The sequence below is a fragment of the Oncorhynchus gorbuscha genome, linkage group LG01 (assembly GCF_021184085.1).
Source record: "Oncorhynchus gorbuscha isolate QuinsamMale2020 ecotype Even-year linkage group LG01, OgorEven_v1.0, whole genome shotgun sequence".
NCBI lineage: Eukaryota > Metazoa > Chordata > Actinopteri > Salmoniformes > Salmonidae > Oncorhynchus > Oncorhynchus gorbuscha.
The window spans coordinates 43,630,468-43,654,811 of record NC_060173.1 but is presented as its reverse complement, the minus strand read 5'-3'; the positions used below and the strand labels follow the sequence as shown (position 1 = coordinate 43,654,811).

The window sequence follows — 24,344 nt, the reverse complement described above, 5'->3', positions numbered from 1 at the left end:
CTCTCTCTCTCTCTCTCTCTCTCTCTCTCTCTCTCTCTCTCTCTCTCTCTCTCTCTCTCTCTCTCTCTCTCTCTCTCTCTCTCTCTCTCTCTCTCTCTCTCTCTCTCTCTCTCTCTCTCTCTCTCTCTCTCTCTCTCTCTCTCTCTCTCTCTCTCTCTCTCTCTCTCTCTCTCTCTCTCTCTCTCTCTCTCTCTGCTTCTGTTTCTCTCTCTGTCTCACACTCTCTCGGATACTATACTGGGAGGCGTGTGATGTTTAAAATGTTGATGTAACTGTGAGAATATGATGAGCGACATTATCCCACTGTGAACACACTGGCAGTGGTCGGCAGTGATAAAGTCTTCCTGCCATGTTTGTCATTCAGCGAGCATAGGCTTGGTTACCGTGGCAACCCTGGGTCTCTGAGGCAGACTCTTTAGATGCCCACCTCATTTCTCTTAGTGATGAGGCACACTTCATCTGATCTGCCTATAAGCAGGCGGCAGTGGAACTCTGTGAGAACAGGATGGAGCACAGGAAAGAATAGGCATGCGCCATGCATTAGTGTATGGTTGTACGTGTTGCTGAACTACAAACTGGCACGTGCTCTTACAATGTGAGAAAAATCGGAAAAGCCTTTGAAGATCTATATATACAGGGACCAACAGGGACATATTTGACAGTTTTCGAAATGGGATACTGTCTGCAGCGCCGCACATCAACATGATACGCCTGCAACGTTGAAATGGAGTGTCTCTCCGGTCACATCAACGGGGATACACCTCTAGAATCTGCAAGAGGGCAATGGTTCCTTTAAGACCCCTGCAGCTACCGATGCCACACGGCCCTCTCAGTAATGACCCTCCAAATTGAAATACCTTGATATGGCCGCCGTTGCTACGAGGCAGATTTCATTTTGCAATGTTCCTAGCTCGTTCTGGTGCATTCTTTTCATCTGTCTGATGAGATAGCCCTGACTTCACCTCTCTCATCTGCCAGTCCAGTTAGCAGACTAGAACATCAGGCCGACAGGTCTACAGAAACAAAAGAAGATCAAGTTTTTTTGCGTTTTAAGTTCAGGCACATTGCTGTAAAATCCACATGAGACAGACGTGTTAGGGCTTTGTAGGGTATAGAAGATACAGGAACACATCGAAGCTGTCATGTGTTTTTTTTGTTGTTTTGATCCCTGCCACACGTCTGTACTGTGCATTTCACATTTTGCATATTAGTCATGCACAAATACATCACATGTCAGACAGGAACAGATTTCTCGCGGACCAGTTTGTTTTGATCCAACACAAATAGTGCAAAAGCCTTTGACATTTACGTCTTTGTGTCTTTTCTTTTCCCTAGATGTCAGCTTCGAAGATGATAGTGACGACGACATTGAAAATGAAGAGGCTGACTGCGGCAAGGAATATGTGAGTGATTTGTGATCCTCGCTCGGAGGCAATACACACATGCACGCGGCAGTCATGCGCACACATACACACATGCAAACACTCACTCACTCAAGCACCCGCACCCAGTCACACTCGCACAGGCACAGACGCAATCTGACACATGCAATGTTCCTCTGTAATTTCTCCTAAATGAGTAAATGGGAGTATATTTGACTGATCCGTTACTTTGTGAAAAGGAAGACGATCTGTGCGTGCCGTGAGCTTGACGTGAAGTGCTTCCTGCCTTCACGTTACTTCAATAACAGGACCTCTGATGGAGGCAGAAATCAATGCCACCCCACTGCTTTCGTTCAAACCCCCAGTGTTCGATCTGGAGCGTGAAGTCCCGAGCTCTGCTCGTCGGCTAACTGGCGGTGCCAAAAGCCCTGGTCCTCCTTAGAAATGTAAATAACGATTGCCAGAATAAATTGACGGACGTTTTGGGGATCTAAAATGTGTTAGATCACCCAAGGTGAATAATTTGAAAGTTTGCTTTGAAATAAATAGTGATCCATTCTGACTAATATATTTGTCATCACACAGGCTGACACAGACCAATCACGGGCCGGCAGGTTACAAGGAGGCTCGCGCCATTATGCACACTCGTTGCACGTGTCTCTCAGGCAGGATGAAAATGACTACATCGACCATGATCCTTTGGTAGTTATGGCCACTTTCACCGTGATTCTTAGCAATTTTTGGTGGCATTCAGCCCCATTCAGCAATATGTCGTGCTTCAAATCCAAATACTTCCGGCTTCATGCACCATTGGGAGTTGTCCATAGGAAGACATGGATGCTGTCAGCGCTGCCACTATCTACAGATTTTAACGTCTATGGTTCGAACACACTGAAGCCCACATTATCCTCCTCCCTCCTAACATATCCATTTCATTGTATGGACCTAATCTGATGTGGCCAGGGGCTAGGCTAGGCTCGGCTGTGGCTGTTTGTGAATAGCAACATTTGGCACGCTGCAAAATCGACTTGTTGTGGGTAGAGGGAGACGAGGAAGGCAAATCCAGGGTATCAGATGCATGCTGATAAACACCAGCAGCCACATCTATTATCTGACACATTTGTGTATGTAAAGCAGCAGGAGTGTTGTGTTTTACTGAGTTACTGCTGTTTTTAGGTCTGAGCGCTGTGTGCTGGTTAGTGGTTATAGCATCCAGGCCCTGCTGCTGGACACTGTCAGAGATAGGGCTCTTTAACAGATAGATACTGTCCTTAAATGGCCTCACCCACGTAATCGGATATAGCCCAACTCTCTATCGAGTGAATGGGTTTATCATGCTGCTAGTGGACTGTTCAGTGCAGGACAGTATGTGTCTGAGGAGTTGTTGTTGTCTGTTGATGAGCCTGACGCCAGCCGTTTGTTTACCTGCCTCCCCCCTCTGGAGTCCCAGAGTCAAAGGTTTAGTGTATTCCTGATTAATGGATGTACGCACCAGATGTGTCCGTGTGCAGTGCTGATGTGGCGGTAGAGCTGGGAGGATAACCCGAAAATCGGTCTCTTACGTGAAGATTATAGCTAATTTTGCTCATGTTGTGACTTACGATCAATAACCTACTGAATACTTGTGAAGTTTGAAATGAAATACATTTGCATTTATGGGTGATTGTTAATGGGACAATCGATAGCTACAACATTCAAAGTAGCAGTTGTGGTTTTAAGGGTAATATATATTTTATTAAACTGTTGTACACATTAAAGAGGCAATCAGCTGTTGAAGCAATAACATAGCGTACTCCTCACCACTGTTTTGGTAGAAAGTGGTGGGGTAGGGGCTGGAGAAATGTAACCACTCTCAAATTCAAAGTCAGAGCTATGGATGCAAAGACTGACCGTCCATGATACCAAAATGATAGTTTAAACCATGTTGAGGCTATACAGTGGGGTACGTCAGTTCAACTTAGCTCATGAGGCATGTATAAGTTATATTCTTCAAGAGTAAATGGGTAAATATCATTCATTTATAAGTAAGAAAAAGTATGCTGCAACTGATGATTTCCCCTTTAATGTTATTAATGTTTCATTAACTTTGTCGTGATATGGATTTCTGTCCATAACACCCAGCTCTATGTGGTGTGTGTGTGTGTGTGTGTGTGTGTGTGTGTGTGTGTGTGTGTGTGTGTGTGTGTGTGTGTGTGTGTGTGTGTGTGTGTGTGTGTGTGTGTGTGTGTGTGTGTGTGTGTGTGTGTGTGTGTGTGTGTGTGTGTGTGTGTGTGTGTGTGTGTGCGCGCGCGTGCGTATGCATGTGTGTGTATTGCCCCGGCAGGATGATGACCTGGAGTCAGACGTGAACAAGCTGCGATCCCGGCCAGAACCTGACAGGCCCCTGGAGCAGCTGGGTCAGTACGTCAGACTGTGTCCTGAACTCCACCACGACTTCCAGGTAAACATTGTTCTCCTGTGCCCTATCCCTCCATCTCTCCCACAGGAGTCCAGATACAGTGTCAGACATTGATGGTCTGCTCTAAAAAATATGTTATCAATACCACATCACAGCAAATGCCTGACTGACTCTCAGCAGTTTATATCCATAACTACTCATTTATTGGTACATTGTGGAATGTGTTTAATCAATTGTTGATTCTAGCAAGGCTCCAAGAGCCCAGCCTAAGGTGGATAGATGTGTGGATACTAGATGAGTGTCCCATGTAGCTCAGTTGGTAAACTATGGTGCTTGCATTGCCAGGGTAGTAGGTTCGATTCCTACAGGGGACAAGTATGAAAATGTGTGGAATCACAAAGTCACGCTGGATAAGAGCATCTGCTAAAATGACTGTGCAATTATGCCCATCCTAAAAGTCAATCTAAGTGCTGACCCCACTTCTCAGGTAAACGTTTTCTACTCAGCAGGACCCAGAGAATATGGGAAGTGGTCTGACTGTGAGAGGCTGAAAGCTGGTAGCAGGGTATGACAGCCACTATTATCCTCTGATAAGCAAATTGTTCTCAGGGCAACACTCAAAATCATTAACCTCTATGGAACTTCTGGGTAACAGGGTTTCGGGAGCAGAAGGATTCTATTTGTGTCAAATTTCCTGATGTGAATAATAACATGTATTATCCTTTACAATTTTCTGCAGGGTTATCAGGGTAATACTAATAGGGTATCTAATTTCACAAGTGAGCTGTTGGCATTTAAATTGCCCCTATAACTTGACTGACATGTGTCAGGCAGTGTGATACCCCATGTCAATGTGGTAGACTTTAGACTGTTGTTGAGTTAAGGCAAATTGAAATGCCAACAAGCCTGTGGGAATGTGTCTCCTCCTGGTGCAACTCTCTTCATTTCAATGATATCACAAGATTAACTGCCTCTGCTGAAAAATACTTCTTCCCCAATTAATTTGCGGCTGTCTCTCTCTCTACTGATGTAGTAATTCAGCATGCCTTGAAACAACAAGACAATTAGGTTAGTTCCCAGAATGCCCTTCTTCGGAGAGGGGGCAGAGATTACACAGGAAGGTCGAATGCATTTCACGTTCATTGTTCACACAAACTGGATGTGCATTTTAGTTTGGCTACTACAGTGTGTTCATGTTTGATTATAGTATTACTTCTGTGTGGAAATAGGACTCTGAACACACAGCACTGGAAGTTCATTTTCTCTGAGCATCGGTTGTGTTTCAAAAAGAGAAAAGCATTGCGATGCTTAGACAGGCGACGTGCAGTAGGCATAACTTATCCATTATTGAAGTTATACCTGACTGATTACGTGTAACGAGGTTGTCATATCTTCTGATCGCCATGATCAAACAAAACACAGTGATAGGCATACAGTACCTTGATACAGCGTGTGACCACAAGGTAGAATAACCGTGGTTCATTTATAAATCCTCAATCTGTTTCCTTATATATTTTCTAATCTTGTCCGAGTCCAAGACATATGCTTTCCCGGCCCTAGGGACTGTAGTATAGACGTATGGGAGGGTGAAGGCAGACAGGGGGGGTTGTCTCCCCCTTACGGTCAGATGCCTAAGGAGACTGCGGCTTACTTTGGTCAGAGCTGCTTGTACAACACCTCAGTGAGACCCTGGTTGTCCATTCTCCACTTCTATCCCAGGATCTTCAAGACATTCACTGCAGCACAACTCCCAGGTGTTCCTCTAATTATGGCTTTGATTATTATGAGACGTTAGAATGTGAGCGTCGATTTCCGAACCTGCACCTGCATCATATCTACGGTTTAATCAAGAGAGATTCTAATGATGATGTTCTGGAAATTGCAAACATCACAATCATGTTTTCAACAGTCCTTTTTAATTTGCTGGATTCAGTAATCAAATTGACACTAGAGATTCGATCTATAGTGTTAATTTATGGGGCCTTTTTCATTCAAAACGAAAAGGATAAGTCACATTATTCCTGCGCTGCGAGAAAGCGAGCTGTTCAAATTGATATGCTATTTCGTTTAGTTTTGTTTCACATGGTACACATTGCTTTGTTGAGTGCATGAAGCCAAACATGCATTATTAAAGCCCAAGAAGAATGATGCCTTCAACTTTTTCCCCTGAAACCTACTACCCTGCTTTGACTGCATAGTGCCTAGAGTGATTTTTAAAAACATTTTAGCAGAGGCTCTTATCCAGAGCGACTTACAGAAGCAATTAGGGTTACGTGCCTTGCTCAAGGGCACATCGGCAGGTTTTTCACCTAGTCGACACGGGGTTTCAAACCATAACCTTTCGGCTACTGGCCCAACACTCTTAACCACTTTATTTTTCTCTCCATCTTTCTTGCTCTGCTTCAATGATACATACAGTATGCATTTCTGCATTATACTGTACATATCCATTGGTATTCAGCTCTGATTTGAATGCTAATACGATGTGAAATGAAGAGAATCAGCAAGTGTGCAGTGCAAACACTGAAAAAACTCCCCAACTCATAAGTTTAGCATAACTGCTGAGGGCTAGAGGTTATGAGATACAAAGAACACACTGTAAAAAATCTGGTCTCCCAGACATTCCCACATGCTTTACTTAACCTTTTACATGCTAATCAATGCCTGTGCCCGTGAACACTAGCCGTTGACACATCGACTTTCTTATAGCTTCACAAGCTTCAAGGAATGAGTCTCCTGACTCCTCTCTGTGGAACCGTAGAACAACTATGCATAGGTTTTACATTGATATTCAAGTTGCGAAATTGCAAGGATGGGGCCAATGATGCTTCATATTTTCTGCTTGTCAGCTGCTGTCATTGCTAGACCTCATCTGCTTTCAATATCAAAGGACTGAACACCGTTTTGATGTCACTTGGAATGGGACGTTAAATATATATCCTTGGGGGCACCATCAGAGGTGTTATGTTTTATTGACCTTAAGATGTATTTCTGTTTTTACTAATGAGTGCATTTGAATGTTCCTTTTTTATTCGATAAGATCCCTTGAGTTTATTATTTGCATTGAGTTGTTACGACGACAGTATATTTAGCCAATCATGACTGTTGTGCACTTTAAATGTAACCAGAGGCGAAGAGGGTAGAACATACCACCTTTAACCCCATTTAGGTTTACAGAGTACCATGTCTTTCAGGACTTGGACTCGGACTCTGAGGTAGATTCAAGCTCCGATGAGGAGGGTCTACTCAATGAGGACTTCAGGACTGATGGAAGATCCAGAGTAAATCTCCGAGATTCTCCGTCCCATTCTCCCCTGGAGCACCCAGTCTCAACAGTAGAGGGAGACCAGGATGGCAAAGGAGAACCTCCAGAAAACCATCTGCAGGCCTGTGACTTCCACAGCCACTTCCTGTCTAGCGCCAGTGTGAAGCAGGACAGCCACCCTAGCATGGTAGACAGGCTGCTGGAGAAACACGGCGCCTGCATCCCCCACCATGACCCACGCATGTACACCGCAGCAGCAGCCCTCACCAAGTCCATCCCTGAGTATTCCATCTTAGCCTTCCCTGACTTCTGGGGACATCTCCCCCCACAGAGTAAAGAGCCAATGGCTGGAAGGAAACCAAATGTGCAAAGGTAGGTAGATGTCTCCATATGTCAACCAATGGTTTTATATTTATGTAAGTTGAAGTAAAAATGCCATTGAGGACAGAAGAAATAGCACTGCTGTGGCTCCCCCTAACTAAATTGCATTGATTGATGAGTGTGGGAATGATCGAGCCATGTTGATGTATTCATCACGGCATGATGGGAGGCCTTGTCTCAGTGTGGTACTAACCCATTAGACCCATCCCATCACTTCATTTGCATAAATCCCATTTAAAGAAGGAGTTTATGGAGCGTGTGGGAAGCATGTCAGGAAGGAAGATGTCAAATATAAGCTTGGTCCTCCTGCTTTCCCCACTGTCTTAATTCCTTTCTCTCTCTGTACTGTCAGCTGTTGCTCCTCTCTGTCACAGATGGCACAGCACAGATAGCATTCATCCTGTCAATTGTCTCGGATTGATTTCATGTTTGGTGTATGCCACCTTTGGAAAGTGGTTGATGGAAGCAGGTTTCTGGAAGTGATTGCTAGAAGAATTTTTGAGAAGAAACAGACATGCCGGCATGATTAAGAATCATGGCAAAATTTTCCCTGTCTTCTCGGATGGTCACCTCACTGTAGTGGTTTAACAGTCTAACACCCTTCATTGAGACGAACTCTGGGAATGTTTGAGCGGGTTTGTTACTGGTGATGGGGGGGGAGAAATCGATACAGTTACATATCGGGATATTATTTTTGACTATATTATTGTGCTGTTTTGACAATATCGCAATATTGTTTTTGCTCTAGTTGGCTGTACCTGCACCAATACTCTGTTTGTCTCTAGTTGGCTGTACCTGCACCAATACTCTGTTTTTGCACTAGTTGGCTGTACCTGCACCAATACTCTGTTTGTCTCTAGTTGGCTGTACCTGCACCAATACTCTGTTTTTGCTCTAGTTGGCTGTACCTGCACCAATACTCTGTTTTTCTCTAGTTGGCTGTACCTGCACCAATACTCTGTTTGTCTCTAGTTGGCTGTACCTGCACCAATACTCTGTTTGTCTCTAGTTGGCTGTACCTGCACCAATACTCTGTTTTCTCTAGTTGGCTGTACCTGCACCAATACTCTGTTTTTCTCTAGTTGGCTGTACCTGCACCAATACTCTGTTTGTCTCTAGTTGGCTGTACCTGCACCAATACTCTGTTTGTCTCTAGTTGGCTGTACCTGCACCAATACTCTGTTTGTCTCTAGTTGGCTGTACCTGCACCAATACTCTGTTTGTCTCTAGTTGGCTGTACCTGCACCAATACTCTGTTTTTGCACTAGTTGGCTGTACCTGCACCAATACTCTGTTTTTGCACTAGTTGGCTGTACCTGCACCAATACTCTGTTTGTCTCTAGTTGGCTGTACCTGCACCAATACTCTGTTTGTCTCTAGTTGGCTGTACCTGCACCAATACTCTGTTTTTCTCTAGTTGGCTGTACCTGCACCAATACTCTGTTTTCTCTAGTTGGCTGTACCTGCACCAATACTCTGTTTGTCTCTAGTTGGCTGTACCTGCACCAATACTCTGTTTGTCTCTAGTTGGCTGTACCTGCACCAATACTCTGTTTGTCTCTAGTTGGCTGTACCTGCACCAATACTCTGTTTGTCTCTAGTTGGCTGTACCTGCACCAATACTCTGTTTTTCTCTAGTTGGCTGTACCTGCACCAATACTCTGTTTTTCTCTAGTTGGCTGTACCTGCACCAATACTCTGTTTTTCTCTAGTTGGCTGTACCTGCACCAATACTCTGTTTTTCTCTAGTTGGCTGTACCTGCACCAATACTCTGTTTTTCTCTAGTTGGCTGTACCTGCACCAATACTCTGTTTGTCTCTAGTTGGCTGTACCTGCACCAATACTCTGTTTTTCTCTAGTTGGCTGTACCTGCACCAATACTCTGTTTGTCTCTAGTTGGCTGTACCTGCACCAATACTCTGTTTGTCTCTAGTTGGCTGTACCTGCACCAATACTCTGTTTTTCTCTAGTTGGCTGTACCTGCACCAATACTCTGTTTGTCTCTAGTTGGCTGTACCTGCACCAATACTCTGTTTTTGCTCTAGTTGGCTGTACCTGCACCAATACTCTGTTTTTCTCTAGTTGGCTGTACCTGCACCAATACTCTGTTTGTCTCTAGTTGGCTGTACCTGCACCAATACTCTGTTTGTCTCTAGTTGGCTGTACCTGCACCAATACTCTGTTTGTCTCTAGTTGGCTGTACCTGCACCAATACTCTGTTTTTCTCTAGTTGGCTGTACCTGCACCAATACTCTGTTTGTCTCTAGTTGGCTGTACCTGCACCAATACTCTGTTTGTCTCTAGTTGGCTGTACCTGCACCAATACTCTGTTTGTCTCTAGTTGGCTGTACCTGCACCAATACTCTGTTTGTCTCTAGTTGGCTGTACCTGCACCAATACTCTGTTTTTGCACTAGTTGGCTGTACCTGCACCAATACTCTGTTTTTGCACTAGTTGGCTGTACCTGCACCAATACTCTGTTTGTCTCTAGTTGGCTGTACCTGCACCAATACTCTGTTTTTCTCTAGTTGGCTGTACCTGCACCAATACTCTGTTTTTCTCTAGTTGGCTGTACCTGCACCAATACTCTGTTTTTCTCTAGTTGGCTGTACCTGCACCAATACTCTGTTTTTCTCTAGTTGGCTGTACCTGCACCAATACTCTGTTTGTCTCTAGTTGGCTGTACCTGCACCAATACTCTGTTTTTCTCTAGTTGGCTGTACCTGCACCAATACTCTGTTTGTCTCTAGTTGGCTGTACCTGCACCAATACTCTGTTTGTCTCTAGTTGGCTGTACCTGCACCAATACTCTGTTTTTCTCTAGTTGGCTGTACCTGCACCAATACTCTGTTTGTCTCTAGTTGGCTGTACCTGCACCAATACTCTGTTTGTCTCTAGTTGGCTGTACCTGCACCAATACTCTGTTTGTCTCTAGTTGGCTGTACCTGCACCAATACTCTGTTTGTCTCTAGTTGGCTGTACCTGCACCAATACTCTGTTTTCTCTAGTTGGCTGTACCTGCACCAATACTCTGTTTTCTCTAGTTGGCTGTACCTGCACCAATACTCTGTTTGTCTCTTTGGCTGTACCTGCACCAATACTCTGTTTTTCTCTAGTTGGCTGTTACTCTGTTTGTCTCTAGTTGGCTGTACCTGCACCAATACTCTGTTTTTCTCTAGTTGGCTGTACCTGCACCAATACTCTGTTTTTGTCTCTAGTTGGCTGTACCTGCACCAATACTCTGTTTGTCTCTAGTTGGCTGTACCTGCACCAATACTCTGTTTGCACCAATACTCTGTTTTTCTCTAGTTGGCTGTACCTGCACCAATACTCTGTTTGTCTCTAGTTGGCTGTACCTGCACCAATACTCTGTTTTTGCTCTAGTTGGCTGTACCTGCACCAATACTCTGTTTGTCTCTAGTTGGCTGTACCTGCACCAATACTCTGTTTGTCTCTAGTTGGCTGTACCTGCACCAATACTCTGTTTGTCTCTAGTTGGCTGTACCTGCACCAATACTCTGTTTTTCCTTCACAGCTTGTTCTCCATATTCCTTTTAAATAGGGAGACTATTTGTTTTCAGCCCTTTTATTTCCCTGACTGATCAAAACAAAATGTGCTCATGCTCTTTCTTGTCTCTCTGCAGCAGACATGATGGGGCAACATGTTAGGAACATCGAAACGCAATAAAATAATATTGAATTGCAATACAAATAGAATCGTGAAATTCGCAATACATGTCGTATTGGCACCTAAGTATTGTCATAACATCGTATCGTGAGGTCCCTGGCAATTCCCAGACCTCTTACTTTACTGTACACTTTTCATAGTTGAATATTTGAGCTCATACTCTACTTCTACACCCAACTACAGAGTAGTCAATATAGTTTAGAGGGGCCATACACAACAGTGGGAGATGTTTCTGAGCTTGAAACAAAGCGTTTGCTGCTGCTTTCTGCAGAGTGAGTAACATAGGCGTACAGCATTACAGTGTTACGTTGATTGTAACTGGCAAATGATTCTGTAGCGTCTGAGTCAGGTTCAAGTGCTCTTTTTCAGTGTGAAATACCGGAAATATTGTAAACAATAGCATGTCATTGAAGCGGCATATTAAATGCAGATTTCTTTTGACCTGTAGTGTTTCACACTTGAGCTGAGAACACAGTTGAAGTTTAGACTTCTCAAACCTGTCAAAGGCATTATTCATGTCATGTCCTACACTAGAATATGCACAGAAAGATAGGACTTAGCTCGTCTTGAAATGTTTTCCACAGCTGATTTTGGCATTATTTCCAAGCAAGACAGTATTGTGCAGTGTATTTTGTATTCCCATTACATTTGTTTATCCTTCTCATGAGAATGCTTTGGTCATTTGTTTCTGAAGCTTTGGGATAATTTGTGAGTCTCAACAAACGCTTAAGTGTCATTGACATGTGTAATCCATAATGGATAGGTACTCACCTTTCGCCTGTCGTTATCTCAAGCAGACAAGCTGTATAATTTGTCAGTGCACAGGATCTTTGTCAGTCCCTTTCGTTCTGCTGCGCCCTACTGAAGTCAGTCATTCCAAAGTGCCAACCTTTTATTAAACACTTATTCAGTAATCTAATTAGGCGATGTGGCGGCTGCCCGGACCAAAACTTGTTTTCTTGGAGAACTTTTCAAGGTGCAAATGGCAGATTGTGTGGAAAGGAAGTTTATTTCAGTCATTTCACAGTTCATTGTGCTCACCCTGGGAAGAGATAAGTCTATGTTAGCTCTATTTAGTGTCTTCTCTGCAAAAGCCATTTTTCGGGACTTAAAGTGATTGACAGTTTGTGACATTTAGGTTGCACAGATGCAATTTTGTCAGGCGCTTTACTTTTTGGGAGTCTGTGTTCACATTAAATAGTTTTAAATACTTTTAAATTCAGCTTTCACCAGAAGTGTATGTAAATTGAGATTTCCCTAATGTAAAACACATCTAAAGTTTATATTTTTGGGAAAAAACAAGTCGACTCATTTCATTTGAAGGGCATCCCGTCCGCTGGGCACCGCTTTCTTGAGAAAGTGTTTTCAGCCTCTCTCGAACTCTTTCTAACTCAGTGGGATGGTTACTGGCTGTTCTGTCCCCTCAGGACCTGGTGGGATAGAGCCAGGGCAGTGGTCCTCACAGGCATGGCCTGATCAAACAATCACACCCTCAGGCTTCATGCGGCCTGTGTCCCCATAGCCTCCCGGTGATCTCCCAGCCTTTCTGATTGTCCTCTGGTGTGTTTGTTTAGAGTGCTCTGAGTCAGAGCGCCATGGACGGGGATGAAGGAGGGCTCTGTGGCTGCACTGGAACTTTTCTCCTGCCTCGCCCTGTAATCCTATATTCAGAGAGAGAGGAGGAAAGGGATGGCGGTCTGATGCAGTGCTCCTCTGTGCCCCTCGCCTCTCAGAGAGTGAAGTGCACCACAGAGTCTCTCTCTAGCTACAGTGCTGAGAGAAAGGAAGTCCTGTATATGGTACGCCTGTTGCTGTGCTGACTCACCACTCCACTACACAGAGAAACTAGGTCTGCATGGGGTTGGAGGCATTTTAGATTTAGTTTGGGGAAATATAGAAATGTCCAGTCGAATTGCCACATGCACTGAGTGTACAAAACATGACATAGATTGACAAGGTGAATCCGGGTGAAAGCTATGGGATCCCTTGTTGATGTCACCTGTTAAATCACTTCAATCAGTGCAGATGAAGGGCAGGAGAATGATTTTTTTGGTGAGACATGGATTGTGTATGTGTGCCATTCAATGGGGGAATGGGCAAGACAAAAGATTGAAGTGCCTTTGAACGGGGAATGGTAGTAGGTGTCCGGTAGGTAGTAGGTGTCCGGTAGGTAGTAGGTGTCCGGTAGGTAGTAGGTGTCCGGTAGGTAGTAGGTGTCCGGTAGGTAGTAGGTGTCCGGTAGGTAGTAGGTGTCCGGTAGGTAGTAGGTGTCCGGCGCACTGCAACGCTGGGGTTTTCATGCTCAGCACTTTCCCCTGTGTATCAAGAATGGTCCACCACCCAAAGGACGTCCAGCTGACTTGACACAACTGTAGGAAGCATTGTAATTAACATTGGATTCATCCCTGTGGAACGCTTTCGACACCTTGTAGAGTCCATGCCCCAACTAATGTTCCTAATGTTTTGTACACAGTGTACATTTACAGTATATGCCCACTTTAGGCTGACTTCCAGGGTTTATGAACTCTAATGGAATTGTTTAAATCAATGAGACTATCGGCTTTAGAAGTCAAAATGCTGTACTATTTGTACTATTCATTACGGTAATAAATCAATATTTAGGCCATTATCAGCAAATCTAAGAGAGTAGTTGACGCAACATACTTTCAATGTCTTTAGGAACGCAATTACAGAACCGCAATTAATACCATTCTGTATGACCCTTGGTGAACATGTACTGTACTCTGTCTCTGACAGGAAGAAGGTGTTTGAGGACGTCCAGCGTCTCCTCAATCCGGAGGATGTTATTGACGAAGTTGTGTTTGACCTGGAGGACCCCAGGTGAGTGTTACCAGACCAGCCACTCTCTCTAGGACGGAAGCCACGCCTCTCCACAGGCAGTTATCATATGTTCCTGTCCTCTATGGACTGTTCATGGATGTCCGCCATAGTTGATTGAGACGGGGACATTTCTGCTGAAATATCTTGCTTGTTACATAGAAAAGTGTTGAAACAGCAGAGCACTTAAGTGCGTAGGTGGAAGTCTAATGGCAAGAGGACATTGAGTAGAGATATTTCTGGGCTCTGCTGCTGCAGAATCACCTGCTTTGATTTGTCAGTTGACTGCAGAGCTGCTTTTTAAGTGCTGTGGTAATGGAGGATGTCAGAGGTATAGCATGGATACTGTAAGAGCAGCTACACCATCCTGGCTGGTGTTGTATTCTTACGGCATGCTTGATAATCAGAGCATCGCCAGGCACTCTCAGTTAGATTATGTGCATAATGAGAAACCTCAGGTGCCATTTTCTGCATCTGGTCAGACTGATAATGGTGTCCGGTCACTGAAGTACAAAAGCTAATTCAAAATGACCATTACCATCCTAGTCATTTTTGATGTAGTCAGGTAATCTGTATTAATGTACCCCCCCCCCCCTCCATCCCCAGCTCCCAGGGCTCTCCTGATCACTCCGACTCCCTGAGCTTCTTCTCCAAGTTTGAGTGCGGGAACCTGCGCAAAGCCGTTCACGTCCGTAGGTACGCTTCTCCGCTTTGTTCCAGCTCCTTCCTGCTTCCTGGCAGAGACCTGACTACAAGTAGCACATTCCCCTCGGGGCTCATTTACGCTGCATTGAAAATCAAACAGAGTCTCTCAAACGTCTCCTTTTGCTTCTGTAAGGAAGGTGTCCCGTTGACATATTTCAGATCAAATTAAAGGTTTAGTTTATACTTGGACTGGAATTTCCTTTGAATAATACATTAAGTCTTTGTAAAACCGTTGCACGTTAGAACAGTTAGAATACAACATAGAGGGAAAGACTTCTTTCTTCATGATGTAGGGTGTGTCCCAAATGGCACCCTATTCCCTTTATAGTGCACTATGTTTGACAGGTTCTGGTCAAATGTAAGTGCACTATACAGGGAATAAGGTGCCATTTGGGATTCATACGTAATCTCTGTCTTCAACCTCCTCCCTCTTCCTCAGTCACGAGTACGATCTGATCCTGAACGCGGACGCCAACTGCTCCCAGCACCACCAGTGGTTCTATTTCGAGGTCAGCCGTATGGCGGCAAACGTGCCCTATCGCTTCAACATCATCAACTGTGAGAAAGCCAACAGCCAGTTCAACTACGGTAAGCACAGATAGCCAGTATAATGACACCTCACTGGATAAGCACCAAGGTAGAGGATTGTCAGTAGGTATTTTAGGTATTTTAGGACCCCTGTGTTGTTGATCTGTCTACACGTTGGGGGTCCTCAGTCCCCCTCAATGTGCCATTCCCAGTCCCCCACACACAGCGCTCCTTCATTCTCATCCTCGTCCGTTCTAGAGCTCAGCAGTGGGCCTGGGCCACAATGGTACTCCCCAGAAATGTGTAAATGGAAAAAAGTACAGTGGCATTTTAAAAGTGCTTTCGGGAGTTTACTTCCTATAGATTTAGTGAACTGGTAAAATAACGGATAAATAAATCAATAATACTGTATGTTCTCTTCGATACTGTGAACCATCAGATCCTCCTCTCCACCCTCTCCGAGTTGGGCATCTCCGGCGCGGCCCACGCTTGGATTGCGTCCTACCTGACAGGTCGCTCCTACCAGGTGGCGTGGCGAGAATCTGTCTCCTCACCACGCGCTCTCACCACTGGTGTCCCCCAGGGCTCTGTTCTTGGCCCTCTCCTATTCTCGCTATACACCAAGTCACTTGGCTCTGTCATAACCTCACATGGTCTCTCTTATCATTGCTATGCAGACGACACACAATTAATCTTCTCCTTTCCCCCTTCTGATGACCAGGTGGCGAATCGCATCTCTGCATGTCTGGCAGACATATCAGTGTGGATGACGGATCACCACCTCAAGCTGAACCTCGGCAAGACGGAGCTGCTCTTCCTCCCGGGGAAGGACTGCCCGTTCCATGATCTCGCCATCACGGTTGACAACTCCATTGTGTCCTCCTCCCAGAGCGCCAAGAACCTTGGCGTGATCCTGGACAACACCCTGTCGTTCTCAACCAACATCAAGGCGGTGGCCCGTTCCTGTAGGTTCATGCTCTACAACATCCGCAGAGTACGACCCTGCCTCACACAGGAAGCGGCGCAGGTCCTAATCCAGGCACTTGTCATCTCCCGTCTGGATTACTGCAACTCGCTGTTGGCTGGGCTCCCTGCCTGTGCCATTAAACCCCTTCAACTCATCCAGAACGCCGCAGCCCGTCTGGTGTTCAACCTTCCCAAGTTCTCTCACGTCACCCCGCTCCTCCGTTCTCTCCACTGGCTTCCAGTTGAAGCTCGCATCCGCTACAAGACCATGGTGCTTGCCTACGGAGCTGTGAGGGGAACGGCACCTCAGTACCTCCAGGCTCTGATCAGGCCCTACACCCAAACAAGGGCACTGCGTTCATCCACCTCTGGCCTGCTCGCCTCCCTACCACTGAGGAAGTACAGCTCCCGCTCAGCCCAGTCAAAACTGTTCGCTGCCCTGGCCCCCAATGGTGGAACAAACTCCCTCACGACGCCAGGACAGCGGAGTCAATCACCACCTTCCGGAGACACCTGAAACCCCACCTCTTTAAGGAATACCTAGGATAGGATAAGTAATCCCTCTCACCCCCCTAAGTTTTAGATGCACTATTGTTAAGTGACTGTCCCACTGGATGTCATAAGGTGAATGCACCAATTTGTAAGTCGCTCTGGATAAGAGCGTCTGCTAAATGACTTAAATGTAAATGTAAATGTTCTCCCTGTACTGTGTGCCCCCGTCTAACGGTGCAACGTTCTGTGTGGTTTATGTTGCATTGTTATCAATCGGTTCATTAGTGTGTAGATGCCTAACAGATGCCTTTCTGTCTGTCCCCAGGGATGCAGCCTGTACTGTACTCTGTCAGAGAGGCTCTGGAGGGACGACCCAACTGGCTCAGAACTGGAACTGAGGTCTGCTACTACAGGTGAGTGACAGGAGGATACTTACACAACATTTATGCTACCATCACTCAAATAGGCTGCAGATACTTTTTTAATGATAGCTAGAAGAGTGAGATTTGCCATGTCATTTGGTGCGTGAACACACCATTATATACTTACTGATATTCATTGCAAGCAGATTTTAATGGCTTGTTTGTTAGAGTTTGCTTTGTTCTGTAGCTAACAGTGCTGACACAATGTTACTGCCCCTGCGTGGACTTCTCCAAATGGCACAACATTTTGTAACTTGAGTAATGCTGTTTTTGCAGAAACAGCTTCTGTCCGAGCCGAGGCCAAAAGAGCTCTTCCTTCTACACCCTGACCTTTACCGTGACCTTCAAACACAACGAAGACGTGTGCTACCTGGCCTATCACTACCCCTACACCTACTCTGCCCTCCAGGTACAGCACTCAACACCCTGCTGTGTGTGTGTGTGTGTGTGTGTGTGTGTGTGTGTGTGTGTGTGTGTGTGTGTGTGTGTGTGTGTGTGTGTGTGTGTGTGTGTGTGTGTGTGTGTGTGTGTGTGTGTGTGTGTGTGTGTGTGTGTGTGTGTGTGTGTGTGTGTGTGTACATACACCCACACCAGCCTTGAGGTAGTCTTGACATTCTCCTTCCAGAGCATGTGTCTAGAGTGGTTATTTTGGATGTGTGTGTATGATCTATTTCATTATGCCCCATGCATCATGGCAGTTTATTTAACAGGCCAGTGGTTATCGCTGTGTTTCAGAGTCACCTGCAGGTGCTGCAGCGGTCAGTGGACCCTCGCAAGTTGTTTTTCCGCCAGCAGAGTCTGTGCGTTACACTGGCTGGTAACCCCTGTCCCCTGGTCACTATCACTGCCTGCCCCTCCTCCAAAAGCTGGAAGGACTTGCATCAGCTGCGTAAGTCTACAAAACCATGTCCCGCTGCACCTTTGCTGTGCGTGTTTGTGTTTGCGAGCATGCATGTGTGTGTGTTTGTGTGTGCGCCCATCATGCTTTGTCCAGAGAGAGAGAGAGAGAGAGAGAGAGAGAGAGAGAGAGAGAGAGAGAGAGAGAGAGAGAGAGAGAGAGAGAGAGAGATACATTCTCAACATGGGCTCCTGATATATATTCCAGACAAGAAGTGATGAACAACAACTCTATTCAATCAGAATAGAAAAAAAGTAACTGTGCCTCAAGTTAAGAAATTTTGACTCTAGCTAGCTAGCTACACAACAAAATTATTAGCCAGCAGACTAACAAGCTAGCCAGAAAGAATGAGCTAGAACAAACCTAGCAAGGGGAGTTAATACAACTACATGAAACAACCAAACTGAGTGAGTAAACCAAAAAGGAGCACGGACTAACTTTAAACATATCTTCTGTTTTTTTGTGTGTAAAGATTTGTCACTCTTTTTGCTGGTTTTTGAACTAAATTAGAGCAATATAGCAACAGCAGCAGACAAACAAACGGGTTGCCATGGCAACGGGACAGCAGAACAGACCCACAGTAGGAGCAGAGCTCACAGGCACCATGACCCATTCCCCCTCAGCACTGAATCAATTCTCTACCCTCCAGAGGCCAAAAATGACACAACGAGGAAAGCTTTTAAACAGAAACTACTAAAGGGGAGGCCAGAAACCCTTTTCCACAGACCTCTACAAAAACGGTGATGTGAGTAATCTCATCTTTCTCACTGACCAGCCAAATGCATGGCACTCAGCAGTCTGCTCTCACTACCCATCCATAAAGAAGATGGAATCTGTAATGGGTGGAAGCTGAATGTCAAAGAGACAGACGACCCTGACAGCACCATGATAACAATCAACCTCTACAAGACTGGGACTGTCATGGTGCAAGGTAATCTTAGGCTGATTGAAACAGACTTTCAGACCATTAAGGAGAGAGCGGAGAGAAAGAAGGACACCACCAGTGACATCCCCTCCCACAAGACAAACTCCACCAGCACCACCCTCACCCCTACTGTCCCCACCCAAAAAGGCACATCCAGCATCTCTCTTCCCACCATAGTGGAAGACACGCCCCAGGAGGAGAGCAACCCCCTCAGTGCAGAGCAGGCTCAGGCCCTCCTCACCACCATGCCTGCCATGAGGGATGAGTTCACCAAACTGGAGGGGGAGGTGGTCCTGCTGAGGGAGAGTGTGAACAAACAGCAACCAGACAACCACACCTTAGAGGAGCTCCTAACCAAGGTGCGGACAGAGCAGGATAGCAGCCTTGCAACACAATGGAAATAGGTTCAGCAAGAGAGAGACGGACTCAAGAGAGAGCTGGCTGATCTAACAAATGAGGTGAGAGAGATCCGAAAAGACAGGCAGAGCAGTAATAACGATCTGACCACATTAAGAGAGGAGCTCCTTAAGGAGAGAAAAAGAGAGAAAGGAGAGAAAAAGAACAGAGGACAGGCTGCAGGAGAGAAAGAGAACAGAGGACAGGCTGCAGGAGGGAAAGAGAACAGAGGACAGGCTGCAGGAGAGGACAGGCTGCAAAGAGAACAGAGGACAGGCTGCAGGAGAGAAAGAGAACAGAGGACAGGCTGCAGGAGAGAAAGAGAACAGAGGACAGGCTGCAGGAGAGAAAGAGAACAGAGGACAGGCTGCAGGAGAGAAAGAGGAACAGAGGACAGGGCTGCAGGAGAGAAAGAGAACAGAGGACAGGCTGCAGGAGAGAAAGAGAACAGAGGACAGGCTGCAGGAGAGAAAGAGAACAGAGGACAGGCTGCAGGAGAGAAAGAGAACAGAGGACAGGCTGCAGGAGAGAAAGAGAACAGAGGACAGGCTGCAGGAGAGAAAGAGAACAGAGGACAGGCTGCAGGAGAGAAAGAGAACAGAGGACAGGCTGCAGGAGAGAAAGAGAACAGAGGACAGGCTGCAGGAGCAGCTAGATCACCATGACCTGGCCTCACACAGCAGAGGAGCCCACCTCAAACAGCCAGGCGTCCCCAGCCCTGCCTGCTGCACACCTCCCCCCAGCCTCCCACAGACAGTGGCACCGGCAAAGACCAGCCACAGCCCAGCTCCAAAACCCACCAGCCCCCCTTCTACCCCCTCCAGTCCAGAAGAAACAGACCAGCCACACCCCAGCTCCAACACCCACCAGCCCCCCCTCTACCCCCTCCAGTCCAGAAGAAACACTGGCTGACATCATCCGGTTGATGGACTCAAATGGGAAGTTGGTTCAGGGGAATACACTTTTCCCTAGGCACAAAATGAGAAAGGTGTGGTGCCCAACAACGCAGAGTGCCATGGAGCTGCTTGATAAGGCCCAGCTCTGGTCGCCAAGCCACATAATCATACACGCCGGAAGCAACGACCTGCGTGCTCAGGAGAGGGTGGAGTCTTCACTACTGGGATGTAAATGATTGAGAAGGCCTCCACAATCTTCTCCAACTCAAGGATTGTGGTGTCAACCCTTCTACAGAGGAAGGACTTCCACCCTGCCACAATCCAAAGAATAAACGCCAGCCTCTTCCGGGACTGTGCCCTGCGACCCAATGTACACCTGGTCCCCATCCTACCCTCGATCTGAACTGTCTCTATGACCATGTTCACCTGTACAGGGAGACAGTCCCCATCCTTGCCAAGACTCTCAAGGATGTTGCTTTAAACCGAAGCCCGACCTCTCCACCCAGGAACATCAGAGCAATCTCCTCCCTTCCGAGATCATCGAGACAACACCCCGGACCAGCACCCTGGACCCCCCAGCCACGACCACAGCACCGCCAACCTCAATGCCCACCACAGCCAGCGCAGCACAGGCCACCCCAGCCCAGCTTCAGACCCACCCAGACGAGGCCTACCACCCCCCTCCTCCCCACCGCAGACCCACACCTGGAGTCACAGGCAGAGCTACGCACAGGCTGTGAGAGGAGCAACTGGCCCAGCCCCCACCAACCAAATGAGTGACATTAAACACATGCTGAGTCTACTATGCTAACATGTGATAGGCCGGGGGTCATGGTAAGATGAGCACAAGAACTCCACCATCCTCACACTACATCCACCCAAGTGGCATGACACAAATGCTATCTTAAATGATAAACAAATCACATTTGCATCATTCTTGTTGGATTGTGAGTGTTTGTCTCATTTTGAAGGTAAAAAAAAACAGTTATGAAATATTTATTTATTTTGTAAATATTTTTTTTTTTACATTGCATTGGGGAATTTACAAGGATTGAAGTCCTCTGCTTTTGGGCTAAAGAGCAGAAACGCGGACTTCCTGAAAGAAATTGATGATATTGATATTGTAGTACTACAGGAAACATGGTGCAGAGGTGATGTTTTCACTGGCTGTCCACTAGGTTATAGGAAGATAATCCTACCATCCACCAAATAAAAAGGAATCACACAGAGCAGAGACTGTGTGATTGCTAATATGCTAATATGCTAATATGGTATAAATCTGAACTAACTAATTCGAATTGATCAAAACAGGAGAATTCTTTATCTGGTTAGAAATCAACAAGGAGGCTATCTTTACAGACAAAAACGTCTTCCTCTGCACCTTATACATTCCCCCCTCAGAGTCACCCTACTTCAATGAAGAGAGTTTCCCCATTCTAGAGGGGAGATGAGTCACTTTCAGGCCCAAGGCAACGTGGAGACCTGAATGCTAGAACAGCAGAAGAACTAGACACTATTAACAGTCATGGGGATAAACACCTACCAGGAAGCAATAACCTTTCCCTCCCCACATACCCCCCCAGAAACATCTATGACAAAGTGAAAAACTAAAATGGAGTACAGCTCCTGAAGCTCTGTCAAACACTGGGTCTATATATAGTCAATGGTAGGCTGAGAGCGGACTCTTTTGGTAGGTACACCTACAACCCATCCCTTGGCAGCAGCACTGTAGACTACTTCCTCACTGACCTAAACCCAGAGTCTCTCAGAGCCTTCACAGTCAGCCCACTAACACCTCTCTCAGACCACAGTAAAATCACAGTGTATTTGAGAAGAGCGGAACCCAACCATGAAGCGTGAATCACGGCCCAATAAATTACATGGTACTAAATAGGCCTATAGATGCAGTGAAAACAGTACAGACATCTACCAAAAAGCAATTAGTAGCCAAAAAATACAATCTCTCCTGGACAACTCTTTATCCTTAATAACATTCTCCTACAGCAATGAAGGTACATTTGGCCATTTAGAACGTAAACTTTATATTTAACAAATTAGCCTTCTTGGCTAATCTAAATAAATATGAGAGCAAACCAAAAATAATAGATAATGAAAAATGGTTTGATAATGATTGCAATAATCTAAGAAAGTCATTGAGAAATATATCTAATCAAAAACACAGAGAACAGACAACAAAAATGTACACCTTCAATATGGGAAACACTGAAGCAATACAAACACACCCTAAGAACAAAAAAGGAACAGCACATTAGAAATCAGCTGGATGGAATTGAGGAATCCGTAGGATCAAACCTTTTCTTGGAGAATTGGAATACATTAAACAAACCTCATCAGGAGGAACTGGCTCTCCAACTTGGACACAGTTCTATTAGAATACACCAAAAATGACACGTATCTAGGACTAAATATCAGCAACACAGGTAGCTTTCACAGGGCTGTGATTGAGCTGAGAGACAAAGCAAGAAGAGCATTCTATGCCATTAAAAGGAACATTAAAATCAAAATTCCAATTAGAATCTGGCTCAAAATTGTCAAATCAGTTATAGAACCAATTGCTCTATATGGTAGTGAAGTATGGGGTCCACTCTCTAACAGTGAATATACCAAATGGGACAAACATCCAATCGAAATACTGCATGCAGAGTTTTGCAAGACTGTATTGCAAGTGCAAAGAAAACTCAAAATAACGCATGTAGAGCAGAATTGGGCCAAAACCCACTCCTCATTCGATAGAAAAAATAGCAATCAAATATAACAACCATCAAAAACAAGTGACCCCAAAACATTCCATCACACAGCTCTACAATGTCAAGAGATTAAATAAGAGAAGAGTCCCCTCAGCCCAAGGCAACATGGTTCTGAGGCTCAGTTCACTAACCCAAACCAACCCCATAGAGCCTCAGGACAGCACTCGGAAATCTGGCCTAACCAAGTCATCACAAAGCAAAAATTAAAATATATCACCTATTGGAAAGACAACACAAAAAATCGAAGTAAACTTCAATGCTATTTGGCTCTAAACAGACAGTACATGATGGCAGACTATCTGACCACTGTGACTTATAGAAAACTGAGGAAAACACAGACTTGGTACAGACTCAGTGAGCACAGTCTGGCTATAGAGACCGGCCGTCACAGGCAAACCTGGCTGCCCAGAGAGGACAGGCTGTGCTCACTCTGCTCCAGGGGAGAGGTAGAGACAGAGCTGCATTTCCTATTACACTGTGACAAATACTCAGACCTAAGAGAATAATTCAACACAAAGAATTTGAAAATATAAAAGATGAAGAAAAAAATCTAATATTTATTGGGTGAAAAGCCAAAATCCTGTCACAACCTGAGGGACAGCCAGTGAAAAGTGCAATGTAATGTCAATAATATTTCCCATTTAGTTTTGTTTTGGCTTTCAAGTCATGTGTCTTCTCAGTCATGTTGAGACTGGTCTACTACTATTGCTTTAATGTATTATTATTCTCATTAATATTGTTGTTGTAGTTGCTGTTAATGGTAATCCCATTTCCACTACTACTATTATTGCTATATTTTTTAAATGTTTTATTTGTATACTTTGACAATGTAAGTAATTTAACTTGCCATGTCAATAAATTCAATTGAGAGAGTGAGAGAGAGAGAGCGCAGTTTCTCAAATAAACTCCTAGCAGCCTATATAACACAGACAGCTCCTGTCAGAGCTGGAGTTGTGATGTGGAGAATGCAAGGTGATAGACTCACTGCCAGTGCCAACTGTTGAACTCACCACATGATAAATGTACTGCTGGAGTCAGAGGAGGAAATAAATAACACTCATAGTTACATTGCTTTGAATCCAAGTCAAACAAATGGGCCAGATAGAAGGTGAGTGAGAGGGCTTTGATGTGAGACATGTAATCCCGCTGAAGGACAGTGTATTTGTGTCTGGGCTTTCGTCATGGCCTTCTGGGCATTCTTATTAAGTTTAGGCTGATTCCTTTACAGGCGATGATGATGCTGTATGAATGAGAGAGGAGCAGTCTGAGCTGTGTGTCTGGCTTGGCTTGAAAGAGGTAGAGCGAGATAGAGACAGACAGAGGCTGGGGGATGGTGATGGATATGTGGGGAGAGGGAGGGAGGGACAAGCTGACCTAGCTCTGGGACACAACCAA

General features: G+C 45.4%; 1 protein-coding gene across 3 annotated transcripts in view; it reads left to right on the top strand.

Moving 5' to 3' along the window:
• Positions 1-24,344, top strand: part of LOC124038159 (cytosolic carboxypeptidase 4) — a 183,397-nt gene that overhangs the window by 42,279 nt on the left and 116,774 nt on the right. For 2 of the 3 annotated variants that reach the window (XM_046353676.1, XM_046353694.1), the window contains exons 10-18: positions 1,336-1,403; positions 3,706-3,822; positions 6,975-7,417; positions 13,873-13,956; positions 14,560-14,649; positions 15,098-15,246; positions 16,970-17,057; positions 17,343-17,475; positions 17,802-17,955. In XM_046353676.1, coding sequence (XP_046209632.1) covers positions 1,336-1,403; positions 3,706-3,822; positions 6,975-7,417; positions 13,873-13,956; positions 14,560-14,649; positions 15,098-15,246; positions 16,970-17,057; positions 17,343-17,475; positions 17,802-17,955 — 1,326 coding nt within the window. The remainder of the gene's footprint in view (positions 1-1,335; positions 1,404-3,705; positions 3,823-6,974; positions 7,418-13,872; positions 13,957-14,559; positions 14,650-15,097; positions 15,247-16,969; positions 17,058-17,342; positions 17,476-17,801; positions 17,956-24,344) is intronic. The other variant, XM_046353684.1, reaches the window with a different exon arrangement.